At 52.4% G+C, this 24031-nt stretch overlaps 9 protein-coding genes across 9 annotated transcripts; 4 read left to right on the plus strand and 5 right to left on the minus strand.

The window, feature by feature from the left end:
* Positions 1-712: 712 nt before the first annotated feature.
* On the minus strand, positions 713-1847 carry A1O1_03775 (uncharacterized protein; the record flags this gene model as incomplete). The annotated part of the gene is made up of 2 exons (XM_007724675.1): positions 713-1498; positions 1554-1847. 2 exons carry the CDS (start codon positions 1845-1847, stop codon positions 713-715), a joined length of 1080 nt encoding a protein of 359 aa, XP_007722865.1.
* A 619-nt stretch (positions 1848-2466) lies between these two features.
* On the minus strand, positions 2467-3705 carry A1O1_03776 (uncharacterized protein; the record flags this gene model as incomplete). Its single annotated transcript, XM_007724676.1, has 2 exons — positions 2467-3291; positions 3373-3705. The coding sequence occupies 2 exons, from the start codon at positions 3703-3705 to the stop codon at positions 2467-2469; spliced, it is 1158 nt and encodes a 385-aa protein (XP_007722866.1).
* A 500-nt stretch (positions 3706-4205) lies between these two features.
* Positions 4206-4992, minus strand: A1O1_03777 (ubiquitin-conjugating enzyme (huntingtin interacting protein 2); the record flags this gene model as incomplete). The annotated part of the gene is made up of 2 exons (XM_007724677.1): positions 4206-4685; positions 4738-4992. 2 exons carry the CDS (start codon positions 4990-4992, stop codon positions 4206-4208), a joined length of 735 nt encoding a protein of 244 aa, XP_007722867.1.
* An 854-nt stretch (positions 4993-5846) lies between these two features.
* A1O1_03778 (26S protease regulatory subunit 4) lies at positions 5847-7345 on the plus strand (the record flags this gene model as incomplete). The annotated part of the gene is made up of 3 exons (XM_007724678.1): positions 5847-5849; positions 5902-5970; positions 6023-7345. 3 exons carry the CDS (start codon positions 5847-5849, stop codon positions 7343-7345), a joined length of 1395 nt encoding a protein of 464 aa, XP_007722868.1.
* A 347-nt stretch (positions 7346-7692) lies between these two features.
* Positions 7693-9320, minus strand: A1O1_03779 (uncharacterized protein; the record flags this gene model as incomplete). The annotated part of the gene is made up of 2 exons (XM_007724679.1): positions 7693-9083; positions 9140-9320. The coding sequence occupies 2 exons, from the start codon at positions 9318-9320 to the stop codon at positions 7693-7695; spliced, it is 1572 nt and encodes a 523-aa protein (XP_007722869.1).
* A 1389-nt stretch (positions 9321-10709) lies between these two features.
* Positions 10710-11743, minus strand: A1O1_03780 (uncharacterized protein; the record flags this gene model as incomplete). Its single annotated transcript, XM_007724680.1, has 4 exons — positions 10710-10846; positions 10897-11519; positions 11569-11664; positions 11715-11743. 4 exons carry the CDS (start codon positions 11741-11743, stop codon positions 10710-10712), a joined length of 885 nt encoding a protein of 294 aa, XP_007722870.1.
* Positions 11744-13424: 1681 nt separating this feature from the next.
* A1O1_03781 (uncharacterized protein) lies at positions 13425-15266 on the plus strand (the record flags this gene model as incomplete). Its single annotated transcript, XM_007724681.1, has 1 exon — positions 13425-15266. One exon carries the CDS (start codon positions 13425-13427, stop codon positions 15264-15266), a length of 1842 nt encoding a protein of 613 aa, XP_007722871.1.
* Positions 15267-16004: 738 nt separating this feature from the next.
* Positions 16005-18806, plus strand: A1O1_03782 (uncharacterized protein; the record flags this gene model as incomplete). The annotated part of the gene is made up of 1 exon (XM_007724682.1): positions 16005-18806. The coding sequence occupies one exon, from the start codon at positions 16005-16007 to the stop codon at positions 18804-18806; it is 2802 nt and encodes a 933-aa protein (XP_007722872.1).
* A 2858-nt stretch (positions 18807-21664) lies between these two features.
* A1O1_03783 (endo-1,3(4)-beta-glucanase) lies at positions 21665-23810 on the plus strand (the record flags this gene model as incomplete). The annotated part of the gene is made up of 4 exons (XM_007724683.1): positions 21665-23376; positions 23425-23471; positions 23527-23610; positions 23662-23810. 4 exons carry the CDS (start codon positions 21665-21667, stop codon positions 23808-23810), a joined length of 1992 nt encoding a protein of 663 aa, XP_007722873.1.
* Positions 23811-24031: the final 221 nt, after the last annotated feature.

Raw genomic sequence — 24031 nt, forward strand, 5'->3', positions numbered from 1 at the left:
TTGCGTGAAAAGGTGTCCTCGAGAACGTGTGGAACGAACGTTTGGCCACGACCACACGTCCATTTCGGCGGTATGTTTCGAGGTCTCCATTCGAAGAAGGCAAAAGGGTTCGCTGTGAAGTGGTGTACAACGGCCTAGAGGAAGATATGCAGGACAACTCCCGGAGTTGCCTTCCCCCTGTGTGAGTCTTTCGTGTACTGCAACATGTCGAGATGGGCTCCCGGCTCCGTTCGATGCGTAGAAGTTGGCTAACCGTGAGTTCGTTCTGGCAACATGTCGTGCGGAAGGTCAGGGCACGAGGAATGGTCTGAGAGCCAATCGAGCCATGCAGAATCCGGCTGTGTCCATTTGACATGGACACTATCGCACGCAACAGAAACAAAGGGTCACTGCCGCAGCGGAAAGGCTTTCTATGGCCGTCTGGAATGAGTTGTAGAATTCAAAGCCATCGATGAACTACCGAGGAAATGCCTTCGAAAGGCGAGGTGCAATTTCATGTCCCGATCTGTGCTCCGCAGTATTTTCACTCAGCCTTGTGCATGGCAGCCTTGTGCATGGCAGCCTTGTGCATGGCAGCCTTGCCTTGCGAACCCCGGACCCCTTCTCGCTCAATTGCCAATCATTATTATTGAAGTTGAACAGCGAGCTTGACACATGACTATTATACAGGTGAAATAGTAATGCACATTGTTGTATCTGACAACTAATCGCTCTATACAGTCAAAGTCTTTCCCAGCTTTGAGCTCTCCCGAGCCAGTTCTACAAGCCGAATTACTCCGACGGATTGCTCAGGAGGAACCGGAATTTGCGAGGCATCGCCAGCCAGAGCTGCCGCCAGACGCCGGTAGTACTCTATGTATGTTGGCGGCGTGATGGTCGGGGCGACCTCGCTCACAATCTCGCCACCCTTGACGAGGTTCAATGTGCCGTAGTGCTCTTCCGGCTCGAGACCGTAGCCCTTGTCTCCCGGCTTCAGTCCCAGCTTCCTCAACTGATCCTCTTGAGGATCAAGGTGGAACTTCTTGAATGACCCTTTGACTCCACGGACCCAGAATCGTAATTGATTGACTTCAGGACTGACGACGCCTGCCTTGACGGTGGCCAGCATCTTGATATTGTCGTAGTGGAGTAGAACGGTGCAAGAATCCTCCAACCCGTGAGGATTGACCTCCCTTTGCGATCCAACGAACCCGGTGATACGCTGAGGCATGCCAAAAAGGTACACAACTTGATCGATCAGATGGGTGCCTAGATCGTACACAGCGCCATTGCCAGGGCTGTTGTACGCCTTCCAGTTTTCCGCGGGCGGCTCAGGCCGGTGACGGTCGAAATGAGTCTCGAACTCGGCGATTCTGCCCAGGGTACCGTCTTCGATGTACTTCTTGACAGTCAAGAAGTCAGAGTCCCACCGCCGATTCTGGTAGACGGTGAGAAGAACGCCTTGGGCTTTTGCCAGATCCGTCAGCTCTTTTGCTTCGGCAGCGGTCGGCGTGAAAGGCTTTTCAACAACAACTATAGAATCAGTCAGTAAAGCGTCCGTCGGCAGTTGAAACAAGGAACGTGCCATTTTTCTTCGCGTTCAGCGCTAGTTTGGCTAGGTGTAGATGAGATTCTGGAGCCGTTGAGATGACCACGACATGGACCTGGTCATCCTTGACAAGATCCTCCGCGGAATGGTATAGCTTGATTGAGGGGTGATCTTTGCTTGCATCGTCCCCTGGTTTTGGATGCCGCTGCACAATGGCGTACAGGTTGAACTCCGGAACAGCGGTGATGAAGGGGATATGGAATGTCTTTGCGCTCAAGCCATATCCGATGATGCCGACGTTGTACTTGCCTCCGGCCATGGTGGAATATATGATATAGTAGTATGATATAGTAGTTCTTTGTTAAGGTGTATGTTCAATAAGAGTTTCTGGACGGAATAACCAACCGGACTGGAGTCCTGGGCACAAATGGATGTGTAGAAGGCCTTTATATGACTCGAGATATGGCCCGAGTTCTATGAGGGTTTATTATTACCTACTATTTTGTATGCCCCTGCAGTATTTGAAGTTGTTACTGTCACCGTAGTACCAATATCACGAGGTACTAAAACTGCACGCACACGAGACAAGCATCGAACAAGAGTGGGGAATCGACAACTCTATCGGGAGCGTTTCCTCTTTTTGCAGCATTGCCAGCAAATAGCATCGCAGCCTCCTTCCTTGTTATGTCGGTGGTGGAAATATCCAGAAAGACCGTGTGATTAGTCGGCACTAGTAACTTAGTCGCCGATCACCGTTCGGATACAGTAATACAGAGTATTGGATAGAGAGTCGGTCATGCAGAGAACACTCCCTATTGCATTGTGGCCAGAGCGGATGGTTGCTGTTATGGCAGCTTCATGAATGAACACCACTGCATCACCATCTCTCTCTACCCGCCCACTCTCTGGCGCATCGCTTGTACTCAGAGACCCCTTCCTCAGTCTGTCCCTGAACCGGGAATACTTCTCAGGTCAGGACCAAAGACATCTCCATCCTTTTCGAACCTCTCTTTCTCCAGCTTGCGTTTCTTCAGTGCCTTTTCCGCATCACTGCCTTCTCCCCCTCGCTTCTCTGCAACCTTCGCCTTAGCAACCGCGACAATGTCTGTCTTTTCCGGATTCTGGCATTTAATCAGCTTCTTGCCGATGCGCCCCATCTCCTTACGTTGAGTGGCGTCGTCCTCCGGCGCGCGGTAAGACTCGAGCAGCGAGGCGCAGGCCGAGATGGTGGAGAGAAGCTTTTGCTTGAGTGGGAGCGTGGTTTCGTTAGACGGCAACTCGGCGAGTTTACGGTCGAGATAGACCTGGACCAGTTCTTTATCTGCCACCATTATTGCCGCCAGCCAGATCTGGCTGGGCGTGTAGAGGAAGTAGGCATCAGTCATTTGCGCTGCCGTAGCAAGTAGTCGTTTCGCCTGGTCCGCGGCAATGCCGATTCTCTTCGCCGACCCTGTAGACTTCGAGATGCCTCCCAGTCGGCCTTCATCTGCCATGACATTCATCTCAACGTGCCCGCCGGCGAGACCTTTCATGGGATGTCGTACATCGAGTGTGAACCGAAGCCCTTGTAGAAGCAGGAACTCAGGGGCTTTGACATCGTCCTCGCTCACGTTGTTGAGTTCGGCAACGAACTTGGAGAGAGAGATGTAGAAATGATCTGCTTTCGTGGCGAGGTAAAGAGCACACATCATGATCTGCTTGGGATGATATGTCATGGGCGAGTTGGTGAGGTAGAACCGACGGAGATATTGTATCGCGGTAGCCTGGAATGTAGAGTGAGAACCTGGTAGTAGACCGCGCAAACAATCATCGTTCACTGAACGGTAGAAGGGAGTCATGCCTACCACAATATGCGAAGGTATCCTGGGGTTCATTGCCTCGCCCATGGCCATGATTTTGGAGCAGCCCCATTCCACAATCTTCAGCTCTTCGGCAACTGTGAGAGTTTCAACATTGACTTCGACATCGATGTCCATGGCATCGACATCTCCCCCACTCGCACCATCGTGAGAACCTCCATTCTGTGCAGAGTGCGCAGCGTGTGCTCGATGGAATGCTGCTCTCACTCGCTCAGAGGCGAGGTCGTTGGTATTTTGCCGAATCCTGGCAAGGCTCTCTTTTGTATATGACCAATATCGATACTGCGATGATGCTCTGTAGACGTCGTCTTCAACCATGGTCGTTGTCATTCGGTAGCTTTACCATATGCACTAATCGGCATGGCATGTACAGTAAGAGCTGCAACGATGTGGTTGTCTCCGGTGGTATTAGAAGGGATCAAAGGAGACAGGGCGGCTGATTGTTGATGTGTTGATTGTCAAAGTTCTCTGAGATGTGGTGGACGCCGTCACTCCCGATCTCACAAAGTGAACTTCTGGTTGTATGCAAATTCACAGGTGCACAGCATCGCTAGATTTACGACGTCCAGAATGGACCTATGATCTCTGTTCTACCTAGTCTCTCTGATGCTCGTAGTCTTCATACGAGAAACAAGCCAGCACACATTCATCCGCATGAAATGTCGAAGTGGCTTTTGCAGGTTAGATGGGTTGAGTCTCCCCTCTATGGTCGTGGTTCTCATGATTTACATTCCAACGCCAGATTATGCACTGCTTGTAATCATATCGCTCGTCACTCAGCGCTTCTATGCATAGATGATCCTTGAAAGCAATCTTCTTCACGGCTCGCCCAGTAGCCTGGCGGTGATATCGCCCATATACGCCTCCTCAAGCTCGTAGTCTTGCCCACCATTCCGGTCGATGCCAACATAATTGAACGCTTCCACCACTCTTTCGACGTCGAACCCCATCAGGACAAAGCGGTCTATCAAGTCCTTGTTGTATCCATCATAGACTGCAAGATTGGCAGCCTCTTCTCTCTCTTCACTCTCCTTCTCGGCCTGCTCAATGGTTTGGTCGGTCGAACCACCACTACTCTCTCCGACGTTCGTTTTGGGCGCTCCAGCATATTTGACTGCCCACTCTCTCGCTTGTCTTTCAAACTCCTTCGGGTTCTTGATCAGTTGTTGGGCCACCACAGCATCCTGCGGGTCTTTGGGCTCGGGGGAACTGAGCAATGACTGCAGTGAAATCATGGCAGATTTGATGGTCAACACAGGTGACCACCCCGTGCTCAGGGTATCAAGACAGATCGCACCCTTGACACAGTTAGCTTTCCACGACTTGCAGTGAAGAATTCGCCAAGCTTACTGTCTGACTGGAGATATTGGGGTGCCAGATCTTGGTAATGAACTTCATCACCGGAGGTTTGAAGGGATATTCATTCGGGATGTTGATAGAGACCTCGTAGGTTCCTCCCTCATATGGTGTGCCCTCTGGACCTTTGAAAGAACCACGGAGGTTGGTAATGCTGTCGCCGACTGTTTCCGCAAATATTTGAGACGCGGAATCGGAACGAATGTCTGCAAGGTCCTTGGCTATGCGCCGGGCTTTGTGTCCTGCCATAGTGTGTGTGGTGTGTGGTCGACAATTGCGGACGCTGTCCAACGGCACTTTGACAGAGGAAGGTAGATGGTCCTCGCGCAGAATGGGATCAGGAAACGTCACCAGGGTTGCTGATGTCGACCAAGGTGTAGGTAAGTGTCAGGGAATATGATAACAACAGAGATGGTGTCTAAGGAGTCAAAGAGCGGTTGAAGTCAGCAGTCAAAGACCCCAAGGTGTATGCTTCGCAGCAGAATCACGTCGAAGGAGGATGATGCGCAGTCCGCAGTCGGGTGAGGTTTATTGGTGCCAATAGGCAACCAGATGGTCAACTAATAGATGAACGGTAAGTAGTAGAGTATGTGATATGCTACAATTGATAGCTTTGTCGTGCGTGTCACACAGCCCCTGTGGACGTGTTGCCTACTCTATGGCTCACGAAAGGCAGAGTGCTTGTTTCTGCGCAGCCTCACTACCAGGTATTCTGCGGAGTTGGAGGAGCGGCACTGGCAGGGTTCACCAGCGTCAGTCACGATGCCAGTGGGGGTGAAGTCCTCAGCCGTTCTAGGGAGTGGGAGGTATCTTAAGGATGCCTATGCGGATCTTACTAAGGATACAGGTAAGCTGGACTAGCACCACTGGCACTGCGGGCGATGAGCCTGCGCCAAGGCAACAGAGGCGAGCTGTACTAGTTGTACTACTCGTACTAGAGGTAGTATAGCACTAGGCGTGACCGGGCAGCGTCACCCCAAAGCCTCGCAATCACCGTTACCATCACGCTTTCATTCATCTTCACTGACATCAATTCGTCTTTTCTCACCACAAACATCTCCCTTGATTGATCTATCCCCTTCGATCTCTTCGAGTTTCTGATCATGGTATGATGGAACCGCATCCTCTTCTCTGTATACTCTACTGACAACTTCACAGGGGAATCAACAATCACAATTGGGAGGCGGCCCTCCAGGTCAAGGGGGCAAAGATGATAAAGACAAGAAGGTGCGCGTCATCATCACGATATCATCCTGATATCTACTGACAGCCTCTCCAGAAGGATAAGCCCAAGTACGAACCTCCTCCACAACCGACCACCCGAATCGGACGCAGGAAACGTAAGCAAGCCGGACCGAATGCTGCTGCGAAGCTACCTACAATCTACCCAACCGCGCGATGCAAATTGAGGTACCTGAGAATGCAAAGAGTGCATGACCATTTACTCCTGGAGGAAGAATTTGTCGAGAACCAGGAACGCCTACGAAAGGCGAAAGCCGCCCAGACCCCGGCTGCCGGCGCCGCTGCCGCCGAGGGTGACGCTGCGGATCGCAATGCCGACGAGAGAAGTCGGGTCGACGACATGAGAGGCAGTCCCATGGGTGTCGGGAACCTGGAGGAACTCATCGACGACGACCATGCCATCGTTTCGAGCGCCACCGGCCCCGAATATTACGTCTCCATCATGTCTTTCGTTGACAAAGATCTCCTCGAACCGGGTGCTTCGATTCTTTTGCATCACAAGTCAGTCTCCGTCGTCGGCGTCTTGACGGACGATGCCGATCCGTTGGTGTCGGTCATGAAATTGGACAAAGCACCTACCGAAAGCTACGCTGATATCGGAGGGTTGGAACAACAGATACAAGAAGTCCGTGAAGCGGTAGAGCTGCCATTGCTGCATCCTGAGTTGTATGAAGAGATGGGCATCAAGCCTCCGAAGGGTGTCATTCTATATGGTGCTCCAGGAACAGGAAAGACTCTTTTGGCCAAGGCTGTTGCCAACCAAACGTCCGCAACCTTCTTGCGCATTGTTGGATCCGAGCTCATCCAGAAATACCTTGGTGATGGTCCACGGCTGGTGCGCCAACTCTTCCAGGTTGCTGCCGAGAATGCTCCTAGCATTGTCTTCATCGACGAGATCGATGCCATCGGAACGAAACGGTACGAGTCGACGTCGGGCGGCGAGCGAGAAATCCAGCGAACCATGCTTGAACTGCTGAACCAGCTGGATGGGTTCGACGACAGAGGAGATGTCAAGGTCATCATGGCTACAAACAAGATTGAGACCTTGGATCCGGCCTTGATCCGACCCGGCCGGATCGACCGCAAGATCCTGTTCGAAAACCCCGACACCAACACCAAGAAGAAGATCTTCACCCTCCATACGAGCAAGATGAGTTTGGCCGAGGACGTGGATCTGGACGAGTTCATTGCTCAGAAGGACGATCTCAGCGGCGCAGACATCAAGGCCATCTGCTCCGAGGCTGGACTGAGAGCGCTTCGGGAGAGAAGAATGCGGGTCAACATGGCGGATTTCCGCAGCGCAAAGGAGAGCGTGATGAAGACCAAGAACGAAGGCGAGCCCGAAGGTCTGTACTTGTAGGCATTCCTAGCGGGGACGGAGGGGTCTGAGCTGGTGGTCCTGGTATCCAAACCTTGCCGGTGTACTTTTACATAGAACGGACTACGTACTTTCAGCAGACGAGGATGCAATGGAGAATACTGAGAGCAGAGGTTGGTCCAAATGCATAAGAGACCTCTCGGCCTGTAGAGCGAACGTACGTGTCTTTGACTCTTCCATTATGCATCTGCCATGGCAGGCAACTCGTGTCTATTCTTGTTATATCGATCAATCCAAAATGGATCCGAAGCTGCACGATCGCTCGTGCGCCTGCGCCTGCGCATGTCCCTCCCCACGAAGCGCCAGCTTCCGAGACAGGCCAACGCAGGCTATTCGGAAGCGGTACCCTTGTCACAGCCAATGCGGCCGAGGAGCTCCTTGCGATCGCTGCTAGCCGCGAGCAGATTGACGCTCGACGAGTGGGCTGATTCGTGCTTGTGCTTCCTCCGGCTGCCGTTCGAAGTAGAACGTGTAATGTCCGACCCGGCGCTCCGTTCTGGGGCCGATCCAAAGGAAGCTGGCTTGTGCTTGGGTTTTGACCTCATCGTCGATTTCGACGAGTTGGACAGAGAGAAGTTGGCGTCTGTGCTTAGGACCTCGGTCTCGTGATGTGACTGTGGCTCGACGCAGAGTTGGACGGTGTCGATGTAATTACTTCCTTTGTTTTCAGGGCCCGCCAGATGCATTCTTTCCGTCGAGATATCTTCCTCCTCGTCATCCTCATCATCCGAGCGGACATCATCCGCCCCTTGCCCGGTCAGGACTCTGTAGGCGACTCTGATGATTGCGGCAAACCAGATGAGCAGAACTACCTGCAGTGCGACAAGCGACAGGAGGAAAGCCCATTTGATGCTGTTGTTCCAACACACGAGCCCCACAGGATCCCGGAATGGCTGTATCAGGTGACTCCAGTCATTGGGCGTCGGTGACGGCCCCTTCAGGTCAAGCACGCTTCCTTGGTAACAACCGTATCTGATCTCTTGGGGGATGTGGGCATAAATGCTGTACAAGACCCAGGTGTACAGTACATGCCTTGTGACAAACCAGGTGACCATGAACACGCCAAAAGCGACGTCGCATGCAGTGTTGAAGTGGAGGTACTTGAGGATCTTGGCCGTCGGCAAGATCACGTCCACAATATCCATCAGGGAGAGGATCAGAGTCCCGACCCGATATTGGTGATAGCCATAGGAGGTGAATATGAGGCAACAGGTGATGATGTGGTGCACAAACATCTGCATGTAGTCCTTGCGGCGCTCCTCGATGTTGACCACCACGATTTGCTGCAGGTAAAAGCCGAATTGGACCAGGTAGTACCATTTCGCCAGTCCTTCCATCTCTCGAATCGGCCAATTTCGCCATAATGCCCGCACGTCCAACCAGTAATCCGAGGTATACATGGTGTACATGCCAACACTCCAGGAAATGCTGTAGTAGAGCAAAAGCCACGCTTGTTCTGCGAATCGAACCTTTGGCTTTTTCTTCTTGATGCCCAGGGAGGATGCCAGGGGTCCGAGCAAATAGTCCATGACCGCACAGCGAAGGCCGCTAAAGACGACAATCCAGTAGAAGACGAAGAAAATGTCGTCCCAGCCAAGGGCAAACGTGCCAGTGGCCGGGTTGTAGTAGGAAATGCGGAAGAATTTCTGGGTATGGTGGCGCGCGGGAGGGAAGAATGTGTGTATGAAGAACAGCATCGAGATGAGATTCAGAGATATACCTGAGGTCCTGTTCAGCACGGTATTTGGGGTCATCCTCTCTCTTGTCATGACTTACTGATTTGATGGTCCACGATCCATGTGCCAGCGAGTGCCAGGCTGCTCTTCTCTTTCCCCCTTTTCTGCCATCTAGGCCAAGCGGTCTTTTGTGAGGGTGTATCATTGTGTGGACGTCGGTTGGTCGCCGGTTGAGATATTCTTTCTAGTTTCTCCTGATCCGCCAAATTCCTGCCGTCCATTTTACAGCAACGTCCCTCAAACGTTCGAAAGAATGTCGAGGCGATTCGCAAGAGTAGTGGACCTCAAGACTGATCGCACGCGAAAAGGAAAGTCTATGCCGTCGAGGAGGGAGAAGGTCTAAGGGCGAGCTTCTGCGTGTTGTAATGTAGGCGATGTTGTGTGGGCGCCCAGCGCAGCCAATGTGTGTTGCGGTAGCGACTTGTGACAAGTGAAAGTCGGAAGGAGAGGACAAGCGAATGACAGATCCAGTTGACAGCAGGCCTTGTTGCTAGACCATGATCATAGCAATCGAACGGAGTTTGGGATTCAGTAGTGGAGCGATGCAGAAAGTCAAGAGGTAGTGAGTACGGAGCAGGAAAGAGGACGAGGAGGAGGGGGTGAGTGTTCGTCCGGGGGAGCTCGTTTAGCGAGTAGTAGTAAGTAGTAGTAGTGGTAGTAAATGCGGAATCTGTCGTCCGGGGCTGAGATAGGAAACGAGTCGAGTCGATCCGCGTCGCTTCAATCAGATCACAGATAAATGAAGATAGTGGACAAGGTAAAGACTTGAGATTGAAAGGCGGTGTGGGAAGTTGCCAAGTTCAACAAACTACCTGGTACATACATGTATTTACTGTTTACTATTTTATTTGCTGTGTACGTGTCAGAAACTCCAACGTAGCAAGATACGTACTACGTATTTATTTCCTTAGGCACTGCAGGTACAGAAAGAACTTTACTACTAGCACCGCAGTTCAAGGGCGACGGCGGTTCTCAATTGCAGGTGGAAACATTATTGCAGAAGGACTTGACTGGTTCTACTCTTCCGTTCTCCCCCCAGCTGCTACACACATGTCAAGGAGTCAGGTCTATTTTTTCCCTTCAATCGGGTTGTCCTTGCGAACTCGCCTTGTTCCTTGGACCCTGATGTGGCTTGACTGCTTAGGTACTTAAAAGGGGTCAGTGTGGCCTCATCAACGAGTGCTTGTGCATGTGCCAGGCCTGTTCCGTATCCCTCCTAGGGTTGATCAGGCTGCCGCTCAACAGCTTCCGCTGCCCCAAGCTTCCTCATCCCTGCATCAGACATTTTGTCTCGTGGATGCTGATTGCACGCTCAGATCCAGGTACGCGAGAAGGAGGGAGTTGCAGCACCAATAGCAGGACTTGCACATATCCACCTATGAGCGGCGCCCCTTTATGTCATCCAGACTTCGGTCCGGCGAGCACGTCGTCTCTAACCGTCCTGCCTTATTTGTGTCGTCGATGCCGATGCGTGCGACTAGACTTCCGTCGTCTACTGCGTCAGAGTTCCGCTGCAACGGCTCGCTTACGCTTGAGTTTGAACTTTTGAAGCCCCTCTCGACACTGGTGATGGGTGCCGAAGTAGTAAAGTGATGCCCTTCACTGCAAGTTCAGCGCCACAATCCGTAAGCCTCTTTGCACGCTTTCCAGAGTTTGATGGTTCCGTCTTCGCTTCCAGTGGCATAAAGCTTGCCGTCAGGGGAGAATGCAGTCGTCCAGATAGGGCCATGGTGACCCTTGAGAACCTCTGTCGGTTGCATTAGCACATTTCATGGCTCGTAGAAGGGATTGCCCTACCCAATTCCTTCTCCTGGACGAAATCCCACACTCGCACCCACGTGTCTTTGATTCCACCAGTCACAAATCTGCCACTGGCAGGGTTGATGGCTACGCTTGCAACATCATGATCAAAGTTGACCTGCTTGATCAGTTCCCCAGGTCTTCCAGCGTCGAAAAAGAAGCACGAATGTCCAGCGGCCACACTGAGGATGCCTGGATCACTGTCCTCCGATCTATTGGTGGAGAGTTCGCATGAACCAATATCTCGATCCGTTCTGAAGCTGGCAACAACGCTTTGAGTTCTCAAATCCCACCAGCGTATGGTCTTGTCCTCGCACGCAGTAGTAAGAATGTTGTAGTCAACATTCCAGACGATTGACTTGACACTTCCGCCGTGTTGGCCTGGTCCGATCTCGAGTCCGTCGGAAGTGGTGGATGGGGTGACGAGTGACCCGCCATTTGCCTGAGCAGGAGAAGCAGCACTACCTCCCCGGGTAAGGTCAAATATCTTCAGCTTCTTGTCCTGACCACCGGTCGCTACACATTGTGGGTTATCCTGGATGGGAAAGGCGACAGCTCGCACAATATGGTCGTGGTTGAGGATGTGTAGACATTCTCCCGTCTGAGGATCCCAGATTCTCCTGTTCGCCATTAACATCTAGTCATGCTCACACAAGAAATTGATCGTACGCCGAGAAGTCTGCTGAGCCAGTGGCTGCAATTTTGGCATCTGAAGATAGCCTGGCCGACCACACTGCACCCTTGTGCCCAATGAAGGTTCCTATCCTGGGACAATTTTCAACTGCGTTTTCATGTTTGCAAGCCAACGTACATACCAGTCACCTGTAATGCCATCTCTCAGCATAGGATTGTTGTCTAAAATGAATCAGACCCATATGGTACCACCAAATTCTTACAAAGATTGTACCTTTGCTGGCGGAGATAAGGTAATATTGGTCACCATCCACCATAGAAGAGAAACTTAGGTGAGTTATGGGCCGTGAGTGACCATGACAAGTCAGAGGTACAATTCGTGGAGTATCTATTCCCCGTTAGAGACATAAACGAATGTCGAACGCAACCAGCTGAACACCAGTATCGCGAAGAAGGTTTAGCCTTACCTCCAGACATGATCAGAGTCACGCGAGAGGTTAGATCGAATACACCAGCGTAATGCGCTGTGGGACCACTTCGTTAACACGTTGAGGAAGCAGAGAATTATGTCCGTTGTGATTAGAGCCAGGCCAGAAACGTTGGTGATGGCAGTCGGTTTGATGATTTAGGTGAAAGAATATAAACTGTCTGCCAGGGTCTGCCAGGGTAAACGAGGTACAAGGAAAGGTTGAGAAGGTGAAGCGGACTTGGACTGAAACTCTGCAAAGATCGGTGTCGCGACGTTCAGTGATTGAACTCCATTGTCTCACTCTTCACTTCATCTTCAATCAGCACAGCAGGTCTCGAACATGACTAAGCAGTATACGGTGGAGCACGTCCCAGACAAGCAGGTAAATGCGGGTGGGAACGAATTTGGAAACTCTGGCGAGATCACGTGCCAAAATTTGGCTGGAGGCCATATGGCCGTCAGTAGAAGGCTGGGCTAAGCCCTAAATAGAATAGCTCTTCATACTCTCCTCTCTTCTCCTATCTTCATTGTCTTGTGCTTCGCTGTGACTTGTCTTCCTGCTACCATTGTTGCTACCGCCTCAATGCTGCCACATGCACTGCCTTTGGTCAGGCGGCCAGTCAGAAAGCATGCACTAATGCCGTACTTCTCTACTCTTGTCGACACCAGTCCAGGAGCACAGGCACCTGCTAAGACGTTGCTTTGTTTCCTTTGTTTCCAACTCTCTCCACAGTCTCGGTGGGTGCGTTAGGGGACAAAGAGAGCACTACGCTGCCAACCCTTGTTGCTCTTCACAACCTCTTTGATCGCTGTAGCCTTGTCTCAGAGTTTGGTACAGTTTAGGTATCTTCCGCAGATGCCTTGCTCCGGCGTCGCACCTGGTACATCTGCTATCGCACGTCTTTGGAGCTTATCATGATGGTAGGTTCACGTATAAGGAGGAAACGGAGGGGTTTTCCCTGTTTGGCCGGTCCTGTATCAACCCCAAAAGCCATTGCTTCAAACAAGACTGCTGCACAGCTACGGTATATATTCTCATCCCCTGGGCGGTATGCTCAATCTGCCCGAGACATGGCTTGACAACACCTGAAGGCAGTTTGCACACTGCGCTTCTGCCTGGTGTATCTTGTGAAGGTATCGTTGGGGCGACTGCCACGGCGACCGAAGTCTGAACTGCTTCACCGGCGGGGATCTGATGACTTGAAATATCTGCAGTTACTCTGCTAGATTTGCTCTTCTCTTTTCTTTCTCATCATATACAGTGTCCTGCCGTCCTTCTAGTACATTGACCAGCAAACAATTCAATCAGCAATCCAGGAGAGCAACGAGTCAGACAAACTCTAAAGAGCCAACTGCAACTTCAATCCATTGAACAACTCTTCAGCCTCGCTTTCTTCATCAGGTAAGCAGACTGACTCTCGAGATGGACGTGTCTAAGAATCTCCTCAGTCGTTCCAGGGCGAAGGTGACCTCTGCTTTCAGAAAGGTCAGCGCCACAGCCTCGCACTTACTCCACCGCCAGAACGCGCGAGCTCGCACTGCTACCCCTCGCCCAGGTGTGGTGCAGGACACCGCATCAATAGACAACTCAGGTGCTGACGCCGCCATTCCAATGCCCGAGCCTCGCACAACTGGTCCTCACCCCACCGCCGTCCAACCTTTGAGACAGTCGATCTTGCGATACGTCAGCACAAACTACAGCGACGGCTCAAGCATTGCCGACGTTTCTTCGACTGACTCGGGTGCTTCTTCTCCCTTTGCTCCTAACGGGAACGAGGGTGGCGCCACTTCAGGACCAGGTCTATACTATAGAGAATACACGGTGCTTGGAGAACGACGGGCTGCAGACAACTTTGCGCTATGGCCCATCGACTCCCCACTGACGGCGATGAGTCAACCTCGCCTTCCCGACGCTGAGCCCGCCACGTCGGTGGTCGGTCAATCAGCACGCACTCTCCGATGTCGGTCTATTCACATTGGTTCTTCCCTTCGGCAGGTCTCCAAGCATGAATCCAAACCCAGTGTATCAGACGATGTCAATGCCCAGATCTTTGGACCAGTACAGACAGGCAATGACGACTCGGATCCACCAGCGACTCCTAACCCAGACGTTGCATCTGCACCAAAGCTGTCTTTTTCCAGCGCCGGTGGTAGATCTTCAGCCTCGTGGAGCCATCGTACACCCTCAACTCCGGGGGACAGTTTCGTGGTTGGAGATTCGAGCATCCTACCTGATCCCTTCGTCGAGCGACCAGCTCCAGCACGTGCAGCAGGGAGCCCACAACAAGACGCTCCTGTTGTTGCTAGCGCGAAGCCGTCACCAGCGGGCCGCTGGTCCGACTTTGACTCGGACGAATTTTCTAGCATGGGTAGCAAGCGTCTCGTGCGCGCTACCTCGAAGCAATGGGAGCTCCGACATGAGTCTCAGCGTCGTTGGTCCGACTTCGAGTCTGACGAATTTTCGAGCAGTGACGGCAAACATCTGGTCCAGGTTGGCCCGCAGCAATGGGAGCTTCAGGCTGACAATCGACTGCCTGAAGTACAGCAAGCAACACCGTCACAACTTCAGCCAGAGACCATCATGACAGAGCTTCAGCAGCCTGAAGCCTTCAACATCAATGACCCTGAGGGCTATCAACCGGTGCAACCGGGCGCATTGGCCGGCAACTGGTCTCTGCCCAGCAGCATGACCAGTGAGCAACACCTACGGCATACGGAGCGTGGCTTGTTCGCCGCCCAAAACGCACTCCCAGCGATCCGCGGGTTGCGCTACGCTGTCGACCGTGCGGCCACGGACTTGCAGGCTTTGACCCTGGAGAACAAGGCCTTGGAACGGATCGCGGCAGAGTACCAATTCAAGACAACTCAGGTTCTGGAGCCGGAGCTGTTGAGAGCATGGGAAGCGCTGCGTGAGCGCGACGCGGAGATTGCTCGGTTACGAAGCATCGTTGTCTCAATTCAGGGCGTTCAGGCCCTGGAGAACAATACTGCTGCAGACGCAAACGGTGAGTCTCATTCCTCGAACTCGTTGTTATTGGCGCCTGCCGAGTTCGCCTATCAAGGCCACCATCACTACCATGCCACAGCTGCTGCCTCAGCCGCCAATACTAATCTACCATCCTCGCAGAGTTCCCCAAATCATCAAGCTGTACGGACCCCGCCGAGACAGATCTACGGTGAGCCCCAGCTCGAGTATGACACAACTGCCGAGACTGAATCCGGATATACTTCCGAGTCCGAGACGGATGATATGTACAGCTCTTAGGGGGATGTGTGAAGAGGAGTGTTAGCTGACTGGAGCGGCACACTCTCTACTGGCAACATGTTTGCCTCTTCAATGAGATATCAAGTGAGTCTTGTTAAGTGGGTTTGACTGCCTTGGTTAGGGATACAGCACTATGTATTTTTGTACTCTGGAAAATGCTATTTGATGAACCTGCTCACAGAGCCTTGCTGCAATTGCGTGTTGGATCCTTCACCAGTGATGAACTTCTTGTGTCTGGCTCACACCGACTGTTTACCAGCTCTATTGATATCGATGACACCATGAATCTTGTAGATCGCACAGATGGGCTTGCCCGCTGAGGAGCTTCATCCTTTCAACTATAGGTCTCACCGTCATGCGTTGGCGAATACTGTCGAGTAGCATCTCCTGTCTTGACCATGTAGATAAGTGTTTCAGCTACTATGAAAGCAGCGTAATACAATCAAGAGCTAGTCCCCAAGTGGAGAGATGCCAGTATTATCAGGATATGTAAATATGGCGAAGAAATATATGTGTAGGTAGTTGCAGAGCCTCGGCTGGTTCAAGGGGCATACAAGGCTGAGTTAATCTACAAGTGGAAAAACAGACTAGAGCGCCAAGATATTTATCTCCGTGAACGAAATTTATTATCTCCGAGAGACATTTTCCTGCGTCCGCTTGTGCCTCTCTACTGTTAGACAGTCACTGCGGTCGTACATCCATTGCCATCCAGACATTGCCATATTGCGCAAAGTCACGATGCCGCGTCAGGCTCATGGAAGGCCAGTGCAGGTCGTCAAGCCAAAGAAGCCGTCGAAGAAAAGAGCCTCCAACAACCGCAGGCTCAACGCCCTGGAAATTGCGGAGCAGGAAAATCCAGACGAGTTCAAGATTCCGCAACACCGTCTCGGAACGATCGATGACGATGACGATGACCACCCACGAGGCCATGAGGACGCTGATGATGAACGGTCGTCGAAGAGAAGAAAGATCGAGGAAGATGATTCTGCAGAAGAGGGTTCAGACCCAGATGGGGAACGGTGGCACGTGGGGGTGGACGACGATGACGACGACAGCGACATTGACAGCGAGGAGGCCTTTGGCGAAAGTGACGAAGAGCGGTTTGCAGATTTCACGTTCCGTGGAAGCGCCGATATCCCCGTCGTGACGAAGAAGCATCGAGCTTCAAAGGACCTTGATCTGGATGAGAGCTCCGCCGAGGGGCGTACAGATGATGATGAAGATGAACTTGACGATGATTTCGGGGAGGAAGGTGTTGACTTGGCTACGGCGTGGGACATGGACGACGAGGATGAACAGGAGGCTGCCAAGAAGAAGACAAAGAAGAAGCAGCAGAAACGTCGAAGACCAGGAGGAAGCGATACCGACGAGGATGAGGCTGATGAAGGCTCGAATCCCACCTCCGGTGAGGAGGATATCTCTGAAATCGAAGATGATGCAGAATCGGAATTGTCGATCTCCGACGATGAGGGTGATCATTCGAGACTACAGAATTTTGTCGAAGGGCTTTCCAATAGCCGGGAGGCGAAAACGCGCAGGCGACAGGACTACAAGAGCTTGCCTGACAAGCCGTCTCAGTTCGGTCTGAACTCGACCAAAATCTCAGCGTCCGACCTGCTTCAGTACATCAAAGATCCCCGTCAGCGACAATCTCTCAAGGTCCTACAGAACAATGAAGAGAAAGGGCACGAGGCTTACAAAGGCGGCGTACCAGGGAAACTTGCGCCTCCTTTGGCCAAGAGACAACAAGATCGTCTTGACCGAGAGGCTGCGTACGAAGAGAGCAAAAAGGAGCTAGGTAAATGGATCGAAACGGTGAAGCAAAATCGACGAGCAGAACACCTCTCTTTTCCACTTGTGGACCCTGCTGCGGCCGCCGCACCGGGCCGTAAAAAACTCGGTCCAACAACTCAGGCACAGCCGATGACTTCTCTAGAGTCCACGATTCAGTCCATCATGGTCGAAAGTGGAATGCTGTCCAAGGAGAATCGTTCTCTCGATGACCAAGAGCAAGCTTACGAAGAGCTTCAGGAGAAACAAATTCCATTGGAAGAAGTTCAGGCAAGGAGGGCAGAACTTCGCCGAGCCCGCGAGCTAATGTTCCGGGAGGAGATACGAGCACGACGGATCAAGAAGATCAAGAGCAAGGCATATCGTCGCGTTCACCGTAAGGAACGTGAAAAGGCAACCCTTGAGAACAGGACTCTGCTGGAAGCACAGGGTATGATCGACTCGGACGAAGAACGAGAGCGGAACGATCGTCGTCGAGCGGAAGAGCGCATGGGGGCACGGCACAGAGAGAGCAAATGGGCCAAAAGCATCAAGGCTACAGGAAGGGCTGCATGGGACGAGGGTGCCAGACACGGGGTGACCGATCTTGCCCGGCGAGACGAAGAACTTCGCAGGCGAATCGAGGGCAAAGTCAACGGTGATCCCGATGAGTCAGAGTCGGAGTCAGAGGATTCCGATCAATTCTCAGGGACGGACGATGAAAGGGAGTGGGTACAGAACAAGCTTGACAACGTTGACCGTGATGAGCCTGACACCACCGAGACACGCCTCAACTCAATGGCTTTCATGAAGAAGGCAGAGGCGGCCAGGAAGGCTGCCAATGACGAAGAAGTCAAGAGCCTCAGGCGCAGTCTGCGAGACGAACAGGGCGACTACCTGGAAGAAGGGGAATCTGAGGATGACGAACCCGCGGGGCGTCAAAAGTTTGGTCTGCAAGCAACAAAGGGAGAGCCGGCGCATCAAGTACCCATTCAGAAAAGCGAGTTCGAAGAGCGCGAGTCGGATACTGAGCTCGACATGGTGGATGAGCCTGCTGGAGCCCAACGCTCAGGTGTCGACCACGCACCTCCCAAGGCGACATTTGCCAACAATGAACCGACACAACCACCAAGGCCGAGCACTGACACGCAGGCACAGAATAAGAAACCTCAGTTGAAGGGTCCCAACAAGACAACCTCAGAAACGACCGCTACCACTGCCCCGGGCAAGCTGCCGAAAAGGGGCCCTAGGGTGGTCGAACATGAGCTTCATGATTATACCAGCCCGTCAGAGTCTGAAGACGAGCAAGACACCAAGTCTGCCCTTGCTCGGGCCATCTTCGCCGGTCCCGACGAAGTTGAGAAGGACTTTGCCAAGGAGAAAAAGGAGACTGTGGAGGAAGAGGGTGACCACGTTGTTGACAACAGTCTTCCCGGTTGGGGAAGTTGGGCCGGCGAGGGTGTCAGTAAAAAGGCTCAGAAGAGGGCCAAGGGCCGCTTCTTGACCACGATCAAAGGAGTGGCAGAAGACAAGCGACAAGATGCCAGGTTGGAGCGCGTCATCATCAACGAGAAGAAGGTAAAGAAGAACAGCAAGTATCTGGCCAGCGAGCTGCCTCATCCCTTCGAGACACGGCAGCAGTACGAGAGGTCGCTCCGCCTTCCTCTCGGCCCGGAATGGACCACGAAGAGCACGTTCCAGGATGGAACCAAGCCACGCGTCCTGATGAAACAGGGCATCATCCGGCCCATGGCCCGACCGTTGGTGTAGAATGACAGTATTCCTGTGCTTCACCGAGCACCACTGAGCATGCAGAGTGATGGTCTGGGCGTCGATGGAGTGATATGTGTGCCAGTGGTGGTTTGGTCAACTCACAGCCTTGCCGGTTGACCAATGTTATTACTCATGAGCAAGCTGAGCTGAGCTTGTGAATTGTTTCTCCTCAGTTCTAGATCTCTCAAGCCCCAAACTATCCCTCTTCTTGCGTAACGATCCGAATCTCGCATTGTTTTTTACTATTGCTGGATGCCGCATATTCAACGACGGCGATACAAGCAGGAGGTTTTGCGTGAACGACGGGAGCAGATGGTACGTCAAACTCGCGTGGCGAGAGGTATCGAGGAAAGAGTATAGAGAAGAGATGAGATGAAGTTGACGTGTTGAATCGACGATAGGATTGGTCTCGTAAACAACATTAGTACGTAGTAGTAGTTGGTAGCAAACAGCCACCAACCACACTCCAAGATTATAGATACCTCTCACCTCATCCAACGAACTCATCATCAGATCCATCTTCCTCCAGAACAGAGTAGTTAATTCTCTTCACTCTTTTCCGTCACGCAACGACCGGCACAATCGCCTGCGTGGCCTCAAGGGCCCTTTCGTCGACGAAGTCTGGTTCTTCACGTTGCCAATGCGACGGATTGACGTGGACCGGGTGACAGGCGCAGGGGACACTTGCTGCCACTGCCACTGCCCTCGCCATCGCCATCGCCGGCAGTTCCAGGCGCTACACCACATCTTCTTTCTCGCCAATTGTCGGACCTGCCTACTATGCCAATTGTACCTGGCTGTTCCTTCAATGCAACCACAGAAGATGGAAGCGGCGAAAATGCTCAGGGAGGAAGAGGTAGGGAACTCGTCATCAAGAGAGAAGAAAGCGCATCACAGGGAGGCGCGATGGACGACATGTTCGGGCACATCGACCACAATGTGAATGCCTTCGACTCTCCTGGTTCATTCTCCTTGCTCGATCTCGACACCGAATATCCTTCATCGTCTTCTCCTCTCGCTATCGTTATTCCTCCTGAATGCCATCAGCATCATCCCTAAGCCCCTGAGCTATCCTTTTGGATTCATATTCATAGCCGCGCTCCTCGTGTTTCTCCCATCGTCCCTCTGCCACGCTGCTTTCTTCAAGCTCGAGCCTCCGGCCGACAGACACACGGATCACGCTACTCGCCGTGCATGTTCGCGCCAAAGCCCGCTGGTCTCGCTCTGGTATGGTACTATGCTTGATGATGGCCCTGTTGCAGGCTCCTCTCTGCCCTGCACGCTATCTCGATTTGGAAGTCTGTTGTCGCTTGATACTCTCCAGTATCATCATCAGTCTCCATGAAGTTTGATTCAAAATCTGCCATCAGCAACCTTCAAGCATCGCGGAAGCTCCTCAGGATTGCTACTCCAAAAACATCTCCGTCTCTCTATCCTCCGTCTCTCTATCCTGCTCCTCATACTCTCGATACCTTGATCCTGTGAAAACCACAACCCATTCAAGAATCAACTGCAAGGGGCCCAGCCCAAAGGGATCTTTTCAATCTCATCCCTTGAAACATTCTCCAATCCCCTTCTCTCGTCTGATTGGCTAAGTGCCAATCTACAATTCCTTTCTCATACTTACTATCATGCAGACACGATGGACACCGATCTTGCTAACAGCTTCACAGGCATTCCTCGTCGGAGCTTTACCAGCCCCTCTGAAATACAGTAAGTTTAAACCCCATCTATCCGGATTGCTGAGGGCACAACCAAGGTGGTCCTTCTCACGGCTAGTCACTAACCTCAGTGTTCCTCACTCTAGGCGCTCATGGTTCCGTCTTCACGGACGGACCTCCCTGGTCAACATCGTATCCTGATGGAGATCCTTTCACCAACACTCTGATCAAATGGAACTGGGTGCCGAGGTCGACGGCCCCGACTGCAGGAGCCTCCTCGTCCTTGTCTTATGAGAGCATTGCAACACCCAGCGAAACTCCCACGAGCACTTCGGACGCAAGCAATGGAGTGGCTACGGACAGTACAGACTCCCCAACATACATTTCTACTATCACTTTCGTGGACCCCCATCTGAGTATTCAGACGGTCACTGTGACGCGTTGGTCATCCTCGCAGGACCCGACGGTGACCTCTGCGAGCCAAAGCGAGCCAGACACAACCGGGGTAAGTCATCCTCCGCTAATTGGGAAGCCAATTACTGATAGATTCAGTCACTCATCACTTCGTTGGAGACCGGTGGAAATCCTCCCGTCCAGCCATTCCCAACGAGCGTGCCGACTGTATCCTCGGCGACTTTGCTGCCTCTTGGTAGTACTGTTCCCTTTGGTAACGCAACGGCGACGAGCTCCCGGAGTACTGTGACTGAAACTATAACACTGCCACTGACCACCTGGGAGACGGTGCTCGTAACACACACTATCACCACGGTACCTGTCGCGACGACCGCTGTGGTCACGGCTGTCACGGTGGTCAACACGACCATTTCATCGAATGGAACGGTCTTCACTACTTCGTCTGCCGGGACCACGGTTATGACAACCACGGGAAGTGCGTTGGTCGAAACCACTCTCTCCGGGTCTTTAACCGTCACCTCCACTGCGGCAACAACAATCACTACCGACGGTTCTCTGACGAATCTGCCCACTGCCACCTCCACTTGCCTGCTGAGTATGGGTTGTTATGGTCAAGACATGTTTCAGCCTATCGCACTTGGGCAACCTCCGTCCAATATTGAGCAACGAAGCGGCCATCCAGTGCCCCGGCTAGGTATCAGCAACACCACGGAACCCTTGGAGACCAATAAATTCTACCAGAATTTCGTTTTGGGCACACAAGGGAACCCCAGCTTCGTCATGCCCTATTCCCTAACTTGGAGCAAGGGCAGTGGCAATGCTCAGAGCTGGGGAATGGCTATCGCTCACATTGACGACAGTCAGAAGGTTTTTGGTCCAGCAAATAGCGCCATTCCCAATTCGCCCTACTCGTACTATATCAACCCGCTGGGCATTCAATCACTTATCATGTCTGCGAGCGAGTTTGGATCAAGCACCGTGATGACGTCCGATTCCTTACTGGAATTCTCTGCCAATATCCATCTTCAACCCTCGGCAGGCTCCTCTTCCATGCTCACTATGCCCGTGGTTCAGGGAATGGGCTTTGTTACTGGTCGATACACCAATCTGCAACCCGCGTTGCAGAGCAGTGTCTTCTTCCGGAATGTCGCGGCCGCTGGGGAACCCAAGCCTGGCATTTACAAATACAGGGCCACCCTGGAAGACGGGAAGGTTTGGCTCATATATGCAATCCCAACGACGGGCGGCTCTCCAAACTTCCAGCTCGTGTCCAGCACCCTGCTCCAGGGGATTTCGAACTGGTATGGTGACATTCAAATCGCAAAGCTCCCTGATGCAAGCCTGGAATCAATTTACGACAGTGCGGTTGGCGCCTATCCGACAGCGGGACATATCGCCGGGTACGCACACGGAGCTGCAGCTCAATATAGTCTGTCGTGGAGCAAGGGCGGCGCATACTCCAGCAATGCCACCCTCTTGATGTTCGCTCTGCCTCATCATGTTGACTCATTCGACGCCATCACCCAGGCAGCCATCACAGACCTGCGACTGAGTACCACCACCAAAGGCAATGCCACTGCAGTGGTCGCGGATTACTGGGTATTGGAAGAGGCAGAACTGCCAACCACTCTCGACTTTGCCCCTTGGAGACCTGGCACTTCCACCGAGAATTTGGTCGCGTTGTCTTCAGCAGCCATTTCGGCCATCCAGAGCGTGGCTGCCACAGAAGCCTCTCAAAACATGTCTGCCCAGACCAATCTCGACAGTATGTACTACAGCGGAAAGGCTCTCAGCAAGTTCGCGACGCTTGTGTATACCATGCACGACCTCGCCGGCCAGCAGGACCTGGCCAAATCGGCTCTGCTTGAACTCGAGAGTTGCTTTGAAGTCTTCTCTGCCAACCAGCAAGAATATCCTCTGGTCTACGATACCGACTGGAAAGGCATGGTGTCGTCAGCAAGCTACGTTACGGGAGACTCGGGCGTGGACTTTGGAAACTCGTACTACAACGACCATCATTTCCACTATGGCTACTTCCTGCACGCGGCCGCCATCATCGGTTATCTCGATCCTACCTGGCTCGATGCGCACAAGGATTATGTCAATGCCCTGGCCCGGGATGTGTCCAATCCCAGCTCGCTTGATCAATACTTCCCGGTGTTTCGGTCCTTTGATTGGTATCATGGTCATTCCTGGGCGAAAGGTCTTTTCGAGTCCGGCGACGGCAAGGATGAAGAATCGTCATCTGAAGATGCCATGTTCGCTTATGGTCTCAAGATGTGGGGCAAAACCATTGGCGATGCCTCGATGGAAGCCCGGGGCAATCTGATGCTGTCTGTTCTTGCACGCAGTTTGCAGAGTTATTTCCTGATGACCTCGGACAATGTCAATCAACCAGCCGGTTTCATTGGCAACAAAGTGACGGGGATTCTGTTTGAAAACAAGGCCGATCATACCACTTACTTTGGCACCGATTTCAGCTACATTCAAGGGTTCGTTGACAGCACATTGGATCTCTCTTCAACTACTGACTTTTGCAGCATTCACATGATCCCTATCATGCCTTTCTCGACGTTGACCCGGACACGTAAGTTGATTGCACCGCCGTCTACTAAGGATGGGTTCGGCTAACACATGAACAGAGCAATTCGTGGAGGAAGAGTGGGCGACCTACTTTGCAGATGGTGCGGTGAGACAAGCGTCTGACATTACAGGAGGCTGGAAAGGTAACTCCCCTGCCTGGGAACGATTGTGGGATAGGCACTGACAACTCTCAGGTATTGTATATGCAAATCTGGCGATAGTTAACCCGACAGCAGCATACAACTTCTTCACCCAGTCAGACTTCGACATGAGTTGGATTGATGGAGGAGCTACTCGAACATGGTACATTGCACTGAGTGCCATGCTTGGAGGGGCTTCGTGATCAGCCAACGAATGTGACGACTGACGACTGACGACCTTTGTTTTGATTTCAGCATGGCGACGGACGGTTAGGATTGGCCGGTATTTGACGGCGTGGCCTGGCGCCTGGTTATGGGCATTTACGGGCTCAAGATCACGGGATCAAGGCTCGTTGAAGAAAGAGGAAGGAGTTTGGGCGTGGATTGGATCAATGACAATACCCCTATAGCGTTCACCATCAAG

The sequence above is a fragment of the Capronia coronata genome (assembly GCF_000585585.1).
Source record: "Capronia coronata CBS 617.96 chromosome Unknown acBCG-supercont1.3, whole genome shotgun sequence".
NCBI lineage: Eukaryota > Fungi > Ascomycota > Eurotiomycetes > Chaetothyriales > Herpotrichiellaceae > Capronia > Capronia coronata.